This window comes from Eulemur rufifrons, chromosome 4 (genome assembly GCF_041146395.1).
Source record: "Eulemur rufifrons isolate Redbay chromosome 4, OSU_ERuf_1, whole genome shotgun sequence".
In the NCBI taxonomy this organism is placed as follows: Eukaryota; Metazoa; Chordata; class Mammalia; order Primates; family Lemuridae; genus Eulemur; species Eulemur rufifrons.
Genome location: NC_090986.1, coordinates 60459196 through 60474603, shown reverse-complemented (window position 1 = coordinate 60474603; position 15408 = coordinate 60459196). Strand labels below are relative to the sequence as shown.

General features: G+C 41.3%; 1 protein-coding gene across 1 annotated transcript in view; it reads right to left on the bottom strand.

Annotated features, from left to right (window-relative positions):
• Positions 1-2183: 2183 nt before the first annotated feature.
• Positions 2184-15408, bottom strand: part of TNFSF11 (TNF superfamily member 11) — a 31378-nt gene continuing 18153 nt past the window's right edge. Inside the window, exons 3-5 of the mRNA XM_069467212.1 lie at positions 8394-8439; positions 8215-8313; positions 2184-3767 (exon numbers count right to left, since the gene is read on the bottom strand). Coding sequence (XP_069323313.1) covers positions 3346-3767; positions 8215-8313; positions 8394-8439 — 567 coding nt within the window. The 3' untranslated portion in view covers positions 2184-3345. The remainder of the gene's footprint in view (positions 3768-8214; positions 8314-8393; positions 8440-15408) is intronic.

Here is a 15408-nt window from a genome sequence, read left to right as displayed (position 1 = left end):
AGCATGAGCTGCTCAGGTTCCCACCAAAGTCACTGGGGAAATAGGTCTCATCCTCTCCAGATATTTTTCTGGGCTGGCCTAATGGAGATGAATGAGACAAAAGGAAACAGGCAGAAAGAGGAGGAGTGAGCACACTAATAAGAGTGGCCGCAGGCATGGTGTGTTGGAAAGATACAAGGACGCACGTGTCTGGTGTAGTTGTACAAGTTGATTCAAGAAGACAGATGACTTCAAGTTTGGCTTGCTTTCCTTCCTTCAGGTTTGGCATGTGTTAGGAAGAAGATTGAAACAAAGTAGTTAAAATGAGCAAACAAGTCCATTTGCCATAGCATCCTGTGTGTGTTGGTTTCCTGACATGATTTTGTCACAACTCCACATGTTTACTTAGCTGTTGCTGAGTGTTGACGAGCTCTGGTTCTATCTCAATCAGATGCAGTGGCCTCCTCATTCCCCAAGGGCCACCAGAGAGGCTCAGTGGTCCTCCCAGGCAAGAGCCAGGCATTGGGGGGAAACAGGAAAAGACAAAAGGGCAGGGTTAAAAGATATAAAGAAGTGGAAAAAGGGATGAATGAGAAGAAAAATCAGAAGTAAAAATTAGCATGTGAGTGGGGAAAGCAGGGTATTGTATTCTGCATTTTAGACCCTACTACTAGCAAGTCCAAGCATACTAGACAAAACACCTTCTCTATAACTCCTGGCATATCCACTCGCTACAGTTGCCTCCTTCAAGGCACAGGCCAGTTTCCATCCACTTTTCACTGAGTCCTAGATTCATTTCAACAAAGCTCTAAAAATTGCTGACCTACCAGGGTGCTAATGTACATACAATTTACATCATAGTCAGGCTGAACTATTGCAGTCTTCTCTAGAGGCTCTCCCTTGGCTTTGCAGACCCCCCACCATGGCAGCCCCCCAGTTTGGCTGGTGCCACCACCTATTGCCTCACTGGATCCTACCTGGGTTCTTCCCATTCCTAGACCTTGGATTTGAGCTCATCTTTGAGAGGTCGCAAGTTAGTTGCCTCTAAGTAAAAATTGTAATGGCTATTCTGTATCTACTTTTGAAGCTTTTTACCCCATTTCCAGCCTGATTTCGTTTTGGGGTCTTCTGTGACTCCCAAGATTGGGTTTGATAGGCTCCTCTCTGCTCTCAAAACACGCTCTGCACACCCATGCCTGGAGCCCCCCACACCCTTACTAGGCTGCTCCCCACCAGAATGCAAACTCCTCGAGGCCGTCCTCAGACTGTCAGAGCATCCACAGTGCCTGACACGTGCCTAGCACATAGTTGATGCTCAATAAATAATGAACAACCAAATGGATGAATGTTGTTCACCTTTGGAAATGACAGAATCATTGTAAGAGCCAGGGTAGCTAATGATGCTTTCTGTAGAACAAGATTTTATGTCAACAGAGAGTGAGGAACTCTCTACTTGCTTATCAAGAATAATTTTCCTTAAACCAAGGCTCAGCAATTGGGCTATGCAGCACTGAAGTCATATTTTGCACCAGTCAACGTCAACTTACTGAGAGTTTTAAAATAATATGTGTATTTTGGTCAATCATTGAGTTTTACCATCATAGCTCTATTGTTCAAAATTCATAATTTCTTTGTTGCAACTTCGTCTCTCCTTTCATCTTCATCACAATCATCTAGAAACATTTACTCACAAATGTCAAGTGCCTTAAATTATGGTTTCCTGCGTCTTCCCAAGCTGCCTGTTTTCTTATCTCTCTCATGATAGTAGCCAACCTGGCAACTTAGACAGCTTCCCCACATAAATTTCCATGAGGACAAGAGTCTAGGCCACTGTTAATCCTTCCTTACTGCATTAAGGTATAAAATGGCCAGGTGTTCCTCCAGGTCAAACAGTTGTTCTTTAGGACATTATGAACTTACACAAAGCATCGTATTTTTCTCATAATATCAACATAATATGAACTTTTCTTTTTTGAGTGAAGAAGCCTCTATTTTTCATCTGGCTACATTCTTGCATACAAATCCCTAGCAAATTATTTTTCAAATTCCAAGCTTCATTAATATAATTGAATCCGTTCCTAATTTTTAATTAAATCTGCATTTCTCCCAGTAACCTTTGGAAAGAGATGGAAGCCACATTACCATATTGGAAAGAACAGGATGGATCACAGAGCAAGACAGACATAAAAGTACAGAATCTTGAGGCAGGTTTTCATATAAATTTATTTTTGTACCAAAAAAAAAATAACATTCAAAGGCAATGTTTGTATTGTACAGTATAAAATAACTTCTACTAAATTAAAAATTGGATTTATTTGCTGATAAACCACTAATAACTTTTCTATTTGGAAAAAAAAACCAAAATTTACAATTTGCAGCCCTTGTAGAAAAAACACCTGTTCAATAATTATATAAATACTCTCGACAGATTTCAGTAGCCCATTATGTATTCTTTTTGGCAAAGTCAGCTTTCTAAAGTCAATTAGCTTCTAAATTTGAAAGGCACCTGGTGGCCAACATCCTGTTTATTATTCAAGGCATCCATTTCAATTTTTCTTTTCTTTCTTTTTTTTTTTTGTACAGACTTGACAAGTCTGAAAATTCTTAAGTTCAAAAGAATGAAGAAATAGACTGCATTTGATATTAGGAAACAACATTTTTTTTTTCCTCTTAGCTGCAAGTTTTCCCCAGGGGATTTACAAAGTGCACCAGTTAAATATGTCTGTACATTTAAAACATTAAATATGTCAACAGCGAGACTTTTTTTAAATATTTTGAATCAAATACTATAGCACAAATATAATTTACAATACTTTGCACAGAAAACATTACATCTGAAATATAACTTTAGAAATTATATAAAAATACATATATTTTCTCTCCTCATTAGAAAATGTATTTATTTGCAGGTTCCAGCATGATGTAACAATTCAAAAGAACTTACCCCTTCTGATGATCACTCATTTGCATTAGATGACACCCTCTCCACTTAAGCTGCATAGAGGTACATTACCCAGGGACTACACCCAGAGAATTAACTCCTCGATAGCCCAAATGCAGGTTTTTTGTTTGTGTTTTTTTTTAAATAAAGGCAACCATATTGGTTGGCTCCAATCTGGTTTAATTCTAGGAATCCATTACAAAATTTTAAAACCATTGTGTAACACACCATGAGTCCAACATCTCCCATTGGCTGTCAATATGCATGCTCTCAACAGGTCAAGAGCATGGATAATGAGTCTTGTACCATTGTGGGCCATGCCTCTTAGTAGTCTCACACACCTATATACATCTTTGTTGGCTTGTTTAAAAACAAGGTTCCTAACATCTAGGAAATACATGATAACGTTCCACATTACATGGGGCTCAATCAATATCACGAACTTTAAAAGCCCCAAAGTACGTCGCATCTTGATCTGGATCCAGTAGGGATGGGTTGGATACCTCAATGCTTATTTCCTCACCAGATCGTAGCTTAAAAAATCCTCCAACGTTTATGGAATAAAAATGGAATTCAGAATTCCCTGACCAATATTTGGTGCTTCCTCCTTTCATCAGGGTTTGAGAACTCGGGATTTTGATGCTGGTTTTAGTGACATATACCATCAGCTGAAGATACTCTGTAGCTAGGTCTCCTGAAGTTTCATGATGTCGAAAGCAAATGTTGGCATACAGGTAATAAAAGCCATCTTGGTTAACTATTAGTTTTCCGTTGCTGAAAGTCATGTTGGAGATCTTGGCCCAACCCCGGTCATGGTACCAAGAGGACAGAGTCACTTTATGGGAACCTGTGGAGAAGAGAGGCACGTCATTTAGAATCCACTCCTTAACTGAAAAGGACATCCTTGCAATTCCATGAGGTCAGAGAGAAAAATAGCCCAACAGTCATTATTCTAGTGGGAGAATAACTTCTTGGAATTTTCTAAAAGGAGAGAAATACATTCAGATGTATTTAGTGCTCTATATTAGGCACATGGGAGGGTACAAAAACAAAAACTCACTTTTCCTGCCCTTAAGGAAACTACAGTTCACTAGGGGTAAGTATGACATGTGTTCAGATAGGAAGTAAGGCCTGAGTTCGAACAGGAAAGGTGCAGATGATTGCTAACGGAATTCAAAAGAGGGAGAGATCAAGAATGGCTTTGTTGCTTGGAGCCTGAGAACTTAAGAGGAATAGGATTCAGCCTATTAGTTAGTTTCCTATTAGTTTCTGCAGCCACAAGGAAGTTCTTTGCTGTCTGTCATGCCTGCCCACAACTTAGGTCAGGTCTTGAAATCTTGAGAGGCAGAAACCAGCCCACAGACTTAGACCTGTAGTGGATCCCAAGGATCCAGCAGAATTGGCAACTGTCTGGTTAGAGTGAATCCTCCTCTAAGGGATCTTCCTAGAATAAGACACACTCACTATCTTCCCAGACTAGGCTGAGTCCTGGGAAACCCTAAACATCTACATCTTTCTCTAGTGAGCCACAGATGGAGAATGTTCTACTGTCTCTGGAGCACCACTAGCAGCCTGGGATATGATCTGGGGACCTCAAAACCAGGCTGTTCCAAGAACCAAACAGGTGGTTCTTTGAACCACTTCAAAGAAAAAATTGCAGCAGGGGCCAACCTATAGTGGCACAATACATCATCAGAAGGCCAAGAATCCAATGGTTCCAGTTGTCCAGGGACAATTAGATACCTCCTGAACTCCACGACCTATCCACAGCAGGGCCATCACAGGCACTACTGCCACCTGGGTCCACCACAGTAAACGTCCTTCATTTTCACTGGAAGCCTTACTTCAGGTCACCCCAGACTAAAGCATCCCCAATGTAAATACCATCTTATGGTCCCAAGTGAGTCAACATGGGACTCTAAAACCCTATCCATCACATCCTCGTGAACACTAGTAAAGTAATTCCTCTAAGCTGGTAAACAGCCACCTGATCCATTGACACAGCCAACAAAATTCAGGATGCTTCTCATCTCAAGTTATCCCATGTTGCCCTCCTTTTTACCCCACTCCTGTAGTAAATCCTTTGTTCAATCAATGATTTCTCTTATAGTTATCTCTTAACAGAGAGAAGCAGAACAACTAAGGTGAATTCTACTCTCTCAGTGGGATGGATCAGCTGGTGTTAGAACAAGATATGGTCTAGGAAGGCAGGGAAGGAATACAGGAACCTCAACGAAACCCCATTGTTAGGTAAGTCAAGTGGAAGAAGTGTCCTTATTTCCTACTAAACATCTCTTTAGATTTATCCATTCATTTACTCAGGCATTCACTGATTCGTTCTGTTGATCAGTCATGCAATATCAATGTGGTACTTTCTATGGCCATTCACTCTACCCATAATTAAGAATTATATCAACCAAGTGTACCCTCATGTCACTTAGTGCTAATAGTGGAGAAAACAAGAAATGGGCACATCAAATATAATTTCACTTCTGCATGTTGCACAGCACATGGTTGACATTCAGTTGCAAGCAATTGCCAAGTGAAAGCTGCAGAAATTCATGGCAATCAGTTGAGCTCAGCTCAGTGAGGAGACAGTGGAGCCAGAGAACAGCAAGGACTTGGGTCAAATTTGATCAGGCTGAGAAAAGGGAGATTATTGTCAGTGAGGGAAACTGAGCAAAGAACAGAGTGCACATGACACCCACAGGAGAAGGGGAGGACAGCCAAAGAGTGTGAATAGAGGACACCTAAATAGACAATACTAGAAGAAAAGATGAGAAAAATATGCTGGGACCAGGTTGGACGGCCTCACATGGCAACGTGAGTCTCCATCACTAATGAGGCATGCTGATGACCTCTGACCCCAACCTCCCCAGCCTCCCCACCCCCACACTACGGTCCCTGCTATTAGGTGCCAGAGAAGAGGGCTCTGCAAATATTTAGCCAGAGCATCCCCTAAAGAAACCCACACATTCTGACCTCACAAAATACTTCCAAGTGCATTTTATTCAAGAGGCTTTTGAAAAGGCACAAAATAACAGTCCATATAAAGCAGATTCTGATTTCTTACATGTAAATGAGACTAAAACAGAGCCCCAAAATAAATATGCAAAATTAAAGCAAACTGACTCTGAAATAGCCAGTACTAGCCAAAACTGGGTGATAAACAGACTCCGGGGCTTGTTGGCCCAGCCAGAGCAGCAAATTCTATTTTCTTAAACAGAAGCATACACTAACTCATTTCACTCAGACACAAACTCAATAACTGTCAGAAAATAACCAGGAGTTTTGCCTTGTTTTTTTGGCAATGATTTGATGCTAGGTGCCTGCAGAGAGAGTTTTATAACTAAAACATGCTTGCTATTGCCAAATAGACTTTGGCACACAGGCTAATGCAATATTTATCATATGCTATTTAAAGTGAGCTAAAAAGATAAATGTATGGTACATTCACAACACACACAGCAGCGGCATCAGTATTAATGTGATTGCCTTTGCTAACGTGCAAAATAGTTTTCTACTCAGACAAAATTAGCGTAGCTCCACCCTAAGGCACACATAGACACAGAGAGAGAAAATCTGTTTATAAAGCAAGTATCTAGGACAGGATAGGTTGTTTGGAAAATCCTCTAAAAGCCAAAGAGTTGCTTTCTCACTTTCTGTGTCTTTAGTTAGGAAAAATCCTCCATGGCCCACACTATCATAAAGGCTTCAAAATCATTTATAGGACTTTTTTTTAAGCTCAAAAAAAAAAAAAAAAAAAAAAAAAACTTGCCTTAAAATATTTGCAGAAAAAAAGTGGAGTATGTATAATTATTTAATTATACTCAAATAATAACAACAAATCACATTCACTGAGTGCTTACTATATGCCATCCTCCACATGAGAATGTCAGTACATTACCTGATTTAATCTTCAGAGTTACTCCCTGGGGTAGATAGACACTGTCACCATCCCTGTTTTAGACACGATGCAGCTGAGACACGAACAACTCCAGTAATTTGTACAAAGTCTCAGAGCCAGTGAGTGGTACAGTGGGACCTCAATCCCAGGTAGCCAGATTTTAGAACCCCTCTTATGAGACTAGATATTACACTAATCTACTTTTTACAGGAAAAGAGTAACATGAGAGCTTTGAATTTATTTCCCTCTGACAAAGACAACTGCCCACGAGTACCTTGTGGCCTGTTTCTATGATAATGGATAGCGTAAAAAGCATGGACTTGGGAACCAACTAGGGTGGAATCCAGCTTTTATTCCTGCCACCCCCGTGACCTTGAACAAATGACAAACCATATACCATTTAATTTCCCTGTCTGCAAAATCTGAATGCTACTCCCTACCTTGCAGGGTTGTAGTAAGGATTAGGGATAATGAACACAGAGAAAAATGCCTGATGTGTAGTAGTTGCTCAATAAGTGGGATAATAATAATAACAATGTTCAATGATCACTCTATCATAATGTTCTTTGTAATCTTTTTGGTCCTCCTCTAGGGTGAGGTGAGGGACCCTGTGGGGGTTATGTGATGGACTAGCTGGGACATTAAGGCAGCTGTAGGCACCGAGCCCTGGGTTTCCTCATTTTGAGAAGATAAGCAGGGCTCTAGTCCGTTGAACTAAATGTTGACCCAGAGAAAATGATAAACACCTGGAGGAGGGGAAGAGGTCTCATTTTCTAGAGGCTACTGTCTCTTAAAGATCTCACAGGGAATCTTTTAAAGGTCTGGAGCTCTGCAGGAAATGGCTGACCATGGCACTACCTGATGAATTCATTCACTCAGAGCTGCATCAACTCCAGCTTAGGGAAACACAGATGAGCGTAACAAGGGATTGTCCTTCTAAGTTATGAGCTCTCAACTGGCAGCCATTTAAAATAAACACCCATTCTGATGATCTGAAAATGAATAGAGTGGGGATGTCCATTGTGGCATTTTTGAGAATCACTGTTTTCAGGATGTGGATCATCAACTGAGGACTAATGACTTTTTTTTTTTTTTTTGGTTTAGAAGTCTGGGCTCTCAGGCCTGGGCAGGGTGGCTCACACCTGCAATGCCACTCCTTTGGGAGGCTGAGGCGAGAGGATTACTTGAGGCTGGGAGTTCAAGACCACCCTGAGCAACAAGCCAGAACCTGTCTCTACAAAAAGTAAAAAATAATAATCATAAAAAAGAAAGAAACTAGAAGAGCTCTCAGAAATTTAGTAGCAGGCTAAAAATACATTTGAGTATGTAAATGGGCTAAAAAATGACGTCTAAAATATTTTTCAAGACGGATGCAAATGAAACTTACCTGATGGGATGTCAGTGGCATTAATGGTGAGATGTGCAAAAGGTTGAGTTTCAGGCTTGCCCCTCTTGGCCAGATCTAACCATGAGCCGTCCACCATAGCTGAAGATGCGAGAAACCGTATTAGCCCAAAGAGTAGTGACCCTGTGGGATTTCAAATATTCATAGAGATCCGCACTTACCTTTCTCTGCTCTGATATGTTGTGATCCAACAATATGTTGTAATTCCTGAAATAGAAAGGAAAAAGAATCTTATTTATAAACTCATTCTTTCCTTAAAGCAGTAAGAATTCAAGTCTGTTAGACATGCAATAAATTAACCACCTTTTCCTTCAAAAGATGCCATAAGTGCACAGGCAGTGAAATTCCCATGTGTTCTAGGTAGCTATGAAGGGAAGTTCATCCCAAAGAATTGGATGTTGATGTGCTTAAAAAGTAGACCACACACACCATCAAACAAAATACTCTGGACAATAAAAGGAAATAAGTGACAATGTAAATTATAAATCATGGAATAATTAGACATAATTAAAAATCTGTAGCAGGTACACAAATGGAGATGAAGTTAACTAGGAAAATAACAATTACACAGAATATATGACCCTCTTAAATCTTCTGGGAGGCCCTTTTTATGTCTGTTTCATTAGTGAATTCCTGTTATAACACTAAAGCTCAGCTCAAAAGAAAGAGAATGATGCCTAGCTCCCAGTGGTTAATTTTTTATTTTAAAGTCACAGTGCACTTAAAGTATTATATGGATGTCTAAAAGCCTTTAGAGCACCAATAATTAACTTAAAATATTGCCACAAATAGAGGTTTAGAAGCACAAGCCAGAAAAAGAAAGAACTTGAGTACATGAAGAGTGTAGGCAATTGCATATCTCAATTTGAGCCCTGAGAATAAAGGCTCAAGTAGGTAACCACGTGCCCACCTGAATCTAGACATTAGCCAACGTTGAATGTCACATCTTAGGACACAAGGTGGAAGGGGTGAAAGCTCAGGCTTTCACCTGGGTTCAAATCCCTGCATAAACTGAGGATATCAACAACACCTCTAGCACAGGATGGTTATGAAGATGAAAGGAAATAATGCACGTAGGCACTCTGCGGAGGGCTGGGTGAATTCCAATCTAGATACAAATCTAGATGGAAGCTCTGGAGAGATTCCTAATTTCTCTGTTACCAGGACAACCATTCATGGTAACCATTCCCCCCCACCCCATAATGTTTAAAGATAGGCTATGTAGCATAAGTTCTTTGAGTATTTGGAGAAGAGGGCTTTGAAATAGATTAGATACAGAGAGAGAGAGAGAGAGAGAGAGAGAGAGAAAGATAGAGGCAATAACATAACATCACTTTTATCAGCTGGAAGGGTTCTGGAGATAAGATAACATTTATTCTCCTCTCTCCCTTCAGGACCTCCAGGAGAGATGAGAATCTATTCTATTTTTAAGGACCCTTGGAGGAGACAGCATAGCTATCTTCAGTTATCTATTCTAAAGTCCTAAAGTCACAGCGCAGCTCACTTTTAGAAAGAAATCTTAGGGACTCATCCCAGGCCACCTCTGCCCTTGCCTAGACCCGGGGGCGTTGAGCTGCACGTCTCTGGAGGCATCATTTGCAGGAAGGGTATTCTGGACAAACAGCAGCCCCTTTTGATTTGAGTGGCCTGTGCTAACCTGGGTCCTCTTCCCAACTCCTGCTGACCTCCAGCCTCCCAAGTTTTTTCCAAGACCTTCGGGTTCTCAATGGTGCCCAGTTTCTGGAATTTCCTGATTTTGTCTTTCCTGCACTCACAAAAGATTTATATATACAATGTATCTTTGTACATTGTACATAACTTTATATATTTATATATACAATGTATCTTTATACATTGCATATATCTTTACGTGTGTGTATATACAGTTATATATACATACATACACCATGTATCTTTATACATTGTGTATATCTTTACATACTTATATATAACAATGTATCTTTACCTGAGTACTGGCTCTCAAAGATTGGAAGAAGAACCTTGGTGATAGAGTCATTCAGAGATTTAAAGCTACCCCTCATGTTCCCTCTAGCTCTGATCTGTCTTGCCCACCAGAGGAGAGAAGGAGGGAAGGAGGAAGTAGAGCTAAGCACGTCATATACCTAAAAATGCCTGTGTCATGATTTTCTACACAGACACACTTATTACCAAGAAAAACAAGGAAAATGTCTTTGTCCTAGTCAATGGTTCTCAAACTTGAACATGAATGAACATGAATGCATCACCACCTCCTGGAGGGCAAGTTAAACCGCTGACTACTGGGACCAGCCTCAGTTTCTCATCCAACAGATTTGGAGCAGGGCCTGAGAATCTGCATTTCTAACAGGTGAGCTGGTGCTGCTGGCCTGGGGCCTCGTTTGACAATGACAATCCCTTTCACATCCCAAAAGACTCACAGATGGGCAAACTGGAGGTTTTCTTGAAGACTGAGACCCAGGCCAAAGAAGCAGCGGACTCGAGCCACTGATTAAATGGGCAGGGGAAGTTCGTTCTCCCCCACCTGGGAATGACGTTTCCTTGCCCATTTAATCAGCAGCTTCTGGGTCAGAGCTGCCACAGACCCATTTCGTTACAAGAAAATTCAATCATCAGCATCTCTCAGAAGCACTTTCAAAGTCTGCTTAAAACAAAACAAAAAAGGTTTCATGACCCAGGATGAATTAAAACTCTAGGTAGAAAGCCAGGAGGTAACGCTCCGCTCCTGTTTTACCTGTTGGGTATCCAAGAATTACAATTCCCCTCAGAATCCCTGCAGGGACGTTGCAGTGTGAAAGGGAGCACGTCATGTGTCTACAACCTCAGGTTACCAAAAAAACAAGGATTCCCAGGATTTGTATCTCCACCCCAGATTTTTTTTTTTTTTCAAATAGGGACAAGGTCTCACTGTTGCCCAGGCTAGAGCGCAGTGGCATGATCACAGCTCACTGCAACTTCCAATTCCTGGGCTCAAGCGATCCTCCTGCCTCAGCCTGATGATCAGCTGGGACTATAGGCATGCATCACCACACCTGCCTAATATTTTATTTTTTCTAGATGGGGGTCTCTCTATGTTGCCCAGGCTGGTCTCAAACTCCTGGCCTCAAGTGATCCTCCCCCCTCAGCCTCCCAAAGTGCTGGGATGATAGGTGTGAGCCACCACGCCCAGCCCACCCCTACTTTCTGAGCTCTAGGATCATTGTTATTTATGTGTATAGATATTCATCATAAACACAATGTTCTTCCAGAACTACACATTTAGAGTATCTCCCAGCCCTCAGACTATAAGTAAACTTTTGTAGGCAGAACCTGATGCATTCCAGTGGGGAAACTGGCTGCACTTTAGAGCCACCCAGGAAGCTTTGAAGGTACCTTACACCCTGCCCCTAAGACCAGCCAGGCTAACTAACCCAATTAGTCTGATCTTGACTTGGTAGCTTTTAAAGATGCTCCCAGGTGAGTCTAACATGGAGCAGGCATCGTGAAACACCATTACTAATTGAGTGTTCTCATGAATAGCTGTTTGGTAACATATCTATTTAGTCAAAGTTTCATTAATTTCTTACAACTTGCACACATATTCTGTATATTGAAAATTAAATAATCTCTTATATTTATAGACACAAAATACTTCCCTTCTTTGATTTTTGTTAGAATCAGAGGCCAGGTGACTGCTACTGTTAGGTAGACAGTGAGTGACTCCACCCCTCCTGGGGACAAAGGCAGGTGCCCGCAGCAATTGTCACATCTGGGGGAGAAGGGAACAGCCCACCAATCTGCCAAGCAAAACTTAGTGAACCAACTGCAAAAGGATACAGAGGATTCCCTAGCCAGGAGCCAAGCAGCACAGGCACAATAGGGTCTGAAAAGGGACCTAGAACAATCTAAGGCTTATTATCATGTAATTAGCTTCAATCTACATTGCGGTTCACCTGCCCATATGGGCTTTCAGAGGGCTCATGGGAGATCCAGATGCGTAGTAAGACTCAGGTTATATAACTCCAAACTATCCATCAAAGTGACATGGTGACATCTGAACCACGAGGAGGGCCCAATCTGGACACTATAAAATAAGACCCCAGACCATAACCAAGGCCCTTTGTTTCGATGGGGGTCCACTCGTTGTCTGTGGCGAACGTACCTTGCTCTGTGAACCTATATCCTGCTCTTGCTCTGTAAACCTGTCTTGTCCTTCTTCAACAAACTGTGTTTCCTGCTTGCCTTGCTTTTGGTGTATCTGGTCATTCTTCAGCCAAGAGCACACCAAGAACAGAGAACAGACTATGACCCAACATCACTAACCTCATTTTTCAGACTGAGAAATGGAGGCAAAGACAGAATAAGAATTCACCTAATAAAGCTGGGACTTAAACCTCTGCCTTCTAGAGGTATATGTCTGTAGCGCTTTGCAAGACATCGTCATCAAATATACTCCAGAAAGCTGAGACAAAATACCAATGGCCTGCCCCGTAACCCTGAGACCCTCCCTGCAGTGGGAACTCTGAAAAGGGAGTACACCTTCACTGGGCCTCTGGCTCCTGGTGACCTGGGGATCTGACAGAAAGGAGCCTACACACCAGGAAACATGGTCTCAGAATTTCCAGGGGCTTCAGAAAACAACTGGCTCAGAACTGGCCAAGCCTTGCTGAAGACTTGGCTGGTGAACCCCCAAAACCAAGGCCTGCAGGCCCTACAGACAAGGGGCGTTGGATCTCCAAACGTGACCCTGTCGAGTTCACCCCACAGAGCAGGAGCCACTCCATTTCATCATTTCCTCAAAGATCAGACACTTTGCCAAACACATCCCAAGCATGGATTTTTCTTGAATGTCCCCTAATATTTTTCATTTTCAGGATATAGGAACCCTTCTGAAGATGAAGCCAAACTTCACCACAACTGACAATTCCATTTATTTTCTAAGCTTTGCATTTACATTTATTTTCATCCACATGAGTCCTCTACATCTGTCAGATTCATTAGAGTGTTTTTAGATTTCTAGAGTTCTTTTACTAAATCTAATTCAGACATTGCTTCTGGTTTCTTTGAGTTCAGAAAGTTCTGATAATCTAATTTTGGGGAAACACTACAAAAGAACATCCTAACTCCTTCTTCTGAACAAATTATTCAGATGAAAGAGATCTTTAAAAAAAAAAAAAAAAAAGAATGTGTTTTACCTTATTTTAAGCCAGCTGTAAATTAATAAAAACCAGTTAGTGAAATGTCTGAATAAACATCCAATGCAGTCCTATGTTACCTACACGATCAGGATGCCTGCAGATTTGCATGAAGAAGTGCAGGTAGCTTTGACACACCTTCCAGCAAACAGCCTGGAGCAGAAGCCAGGAACAGTTTCCAGGGAGGAAGCTGCGCAAAGAGCCCTCCCTGAGCTCTTCTCTTGGCTAGGAGCCATTAGCGACCTTTCCTAAAGAGAACACAATGGCCTGCTCCCCGGGAAGATGTGTGATCTGTCTTCTCGGAATACATCGTATTCATCATCTGTTAGGACAGCTAGGATCATTACCTGCAATAAGTTACTAAGAAAATTCACATGAATGAATAAACTTATTAACTTATTTATGGCCACACTGTAACAAGTGGGCCTTTTAGCAAATTCATGCGTTTTTAGATAAGGATAATTTGGGCCTAAATTATGATAGCTTCATTTAACCCTTCAAAACAAGACAAAAAAGGAAAACCGAACTACTGGTAGGCAACCAAAGAAATTGCTGCCAATTCGTGGATAAAAGAAACCCTCTGACATACTGCCACCTAGTGGATGCTGTCTGACGTTGACAAGCCTGGAACACCACGGCAGCCAGCCTTTAGATTTGAAACCCCAACAAAACAATGAAGATGAGGAAATTACACAATGTTTCTTTTCATCTTCTCATTGTGGTATCTTTCTATTTAGACTGCATAAACTTTTCATCTTTGCTGTCAGAATGCATTTGAACAGACAGGAAAACAACCAATATGCTTTGTTTTAATCTCAACTTTTACTTAACTCATAGAAAAATGTTAGCATTACACAATTTCTCCTCCAGGAAACAAAGTACACAAAAGATCGATGTGATTGTGTAACTGTGGTCTCTAGTACTGCCTCTCTTCAACTTCTCCTGAACTCGACATCCAAGAAATGCAATTACCAGTCACACTATAGGGAAAACGTAAGACAGTGCAGAACTTGTCTGCAGTCAGTTGGAACCGAGCTTCCTTCAGACACTTGAACATCTTTTCAAATGTTCTAGAATCTTTTGCCAAACATAGGGACGGGGGAGACATCCCATAGTTGGCTCAATCTTGATAAGTTGGGGCCACTTAGGAGAGAGTGTACTGTATAAGGATAAATACAAACACTTAGGAGTACTTTCAACTTCTTTGAAAAGTTATGGGAATTTTACTTGAGGTAATTTAAACATTTAGAGCAAACACTAAGCCCCCTTTGCAAACTGGGCTGAATAACAGCCCCAAACAAGACTTTGATAACATTCCAATGCAGGAGTGAATGTTATTAAATTGGTCTTAAGTTTGTTTGACTGCAGTGTTTTTTCATCTTATAAAATAACACAACAGATTTAAGCTTCAACTGAGGACATTCCCAGCTACAAAGATACCCTGAAACGATCAAGTTGCTGGATTCTGGGTTTATCAGACTGAAAATCCCACCTGTGTATTGCAATGTGAATTGTATGGTCCATGTAGTATCTGTCAATCAGAGCATGGAAGAAGGGATTTGTACAGCCAGGTGCTCGGGAAATCACTGGCACCAGCTCGTGGCTGGGGTCTCAGGTGGCTGGCTGCCTCCCTCTGCAACACCAGCAAGCAGCTGCAGAGACATCTGGCTGGTTGAACAAGGATTTAACACCCCGTTTGCCAGATATAATACTGGGTTCATACACTTGCTAACATATGTAATGCATTCATTTTAACATCTTAATGATACCCTTCATGTAATTCTTCTCCAACCTAGTTACAAGAATAGTGCATTCATCAGCCCAGTTAGCACATGAATGCCACACATGGGTTATTTCTGAAAATGAATAGCCAGTTTCCAATTCCTACAGAGCAGTCCAGCAGACTTCCACCTTGTAAATAGCTCAGAAATCCATCCCCTCCTCTCCAGCCTAGCTACCACTGCCTTCCTTCAAGTTTTCATCATTTCTCATTAGCATTATAGTG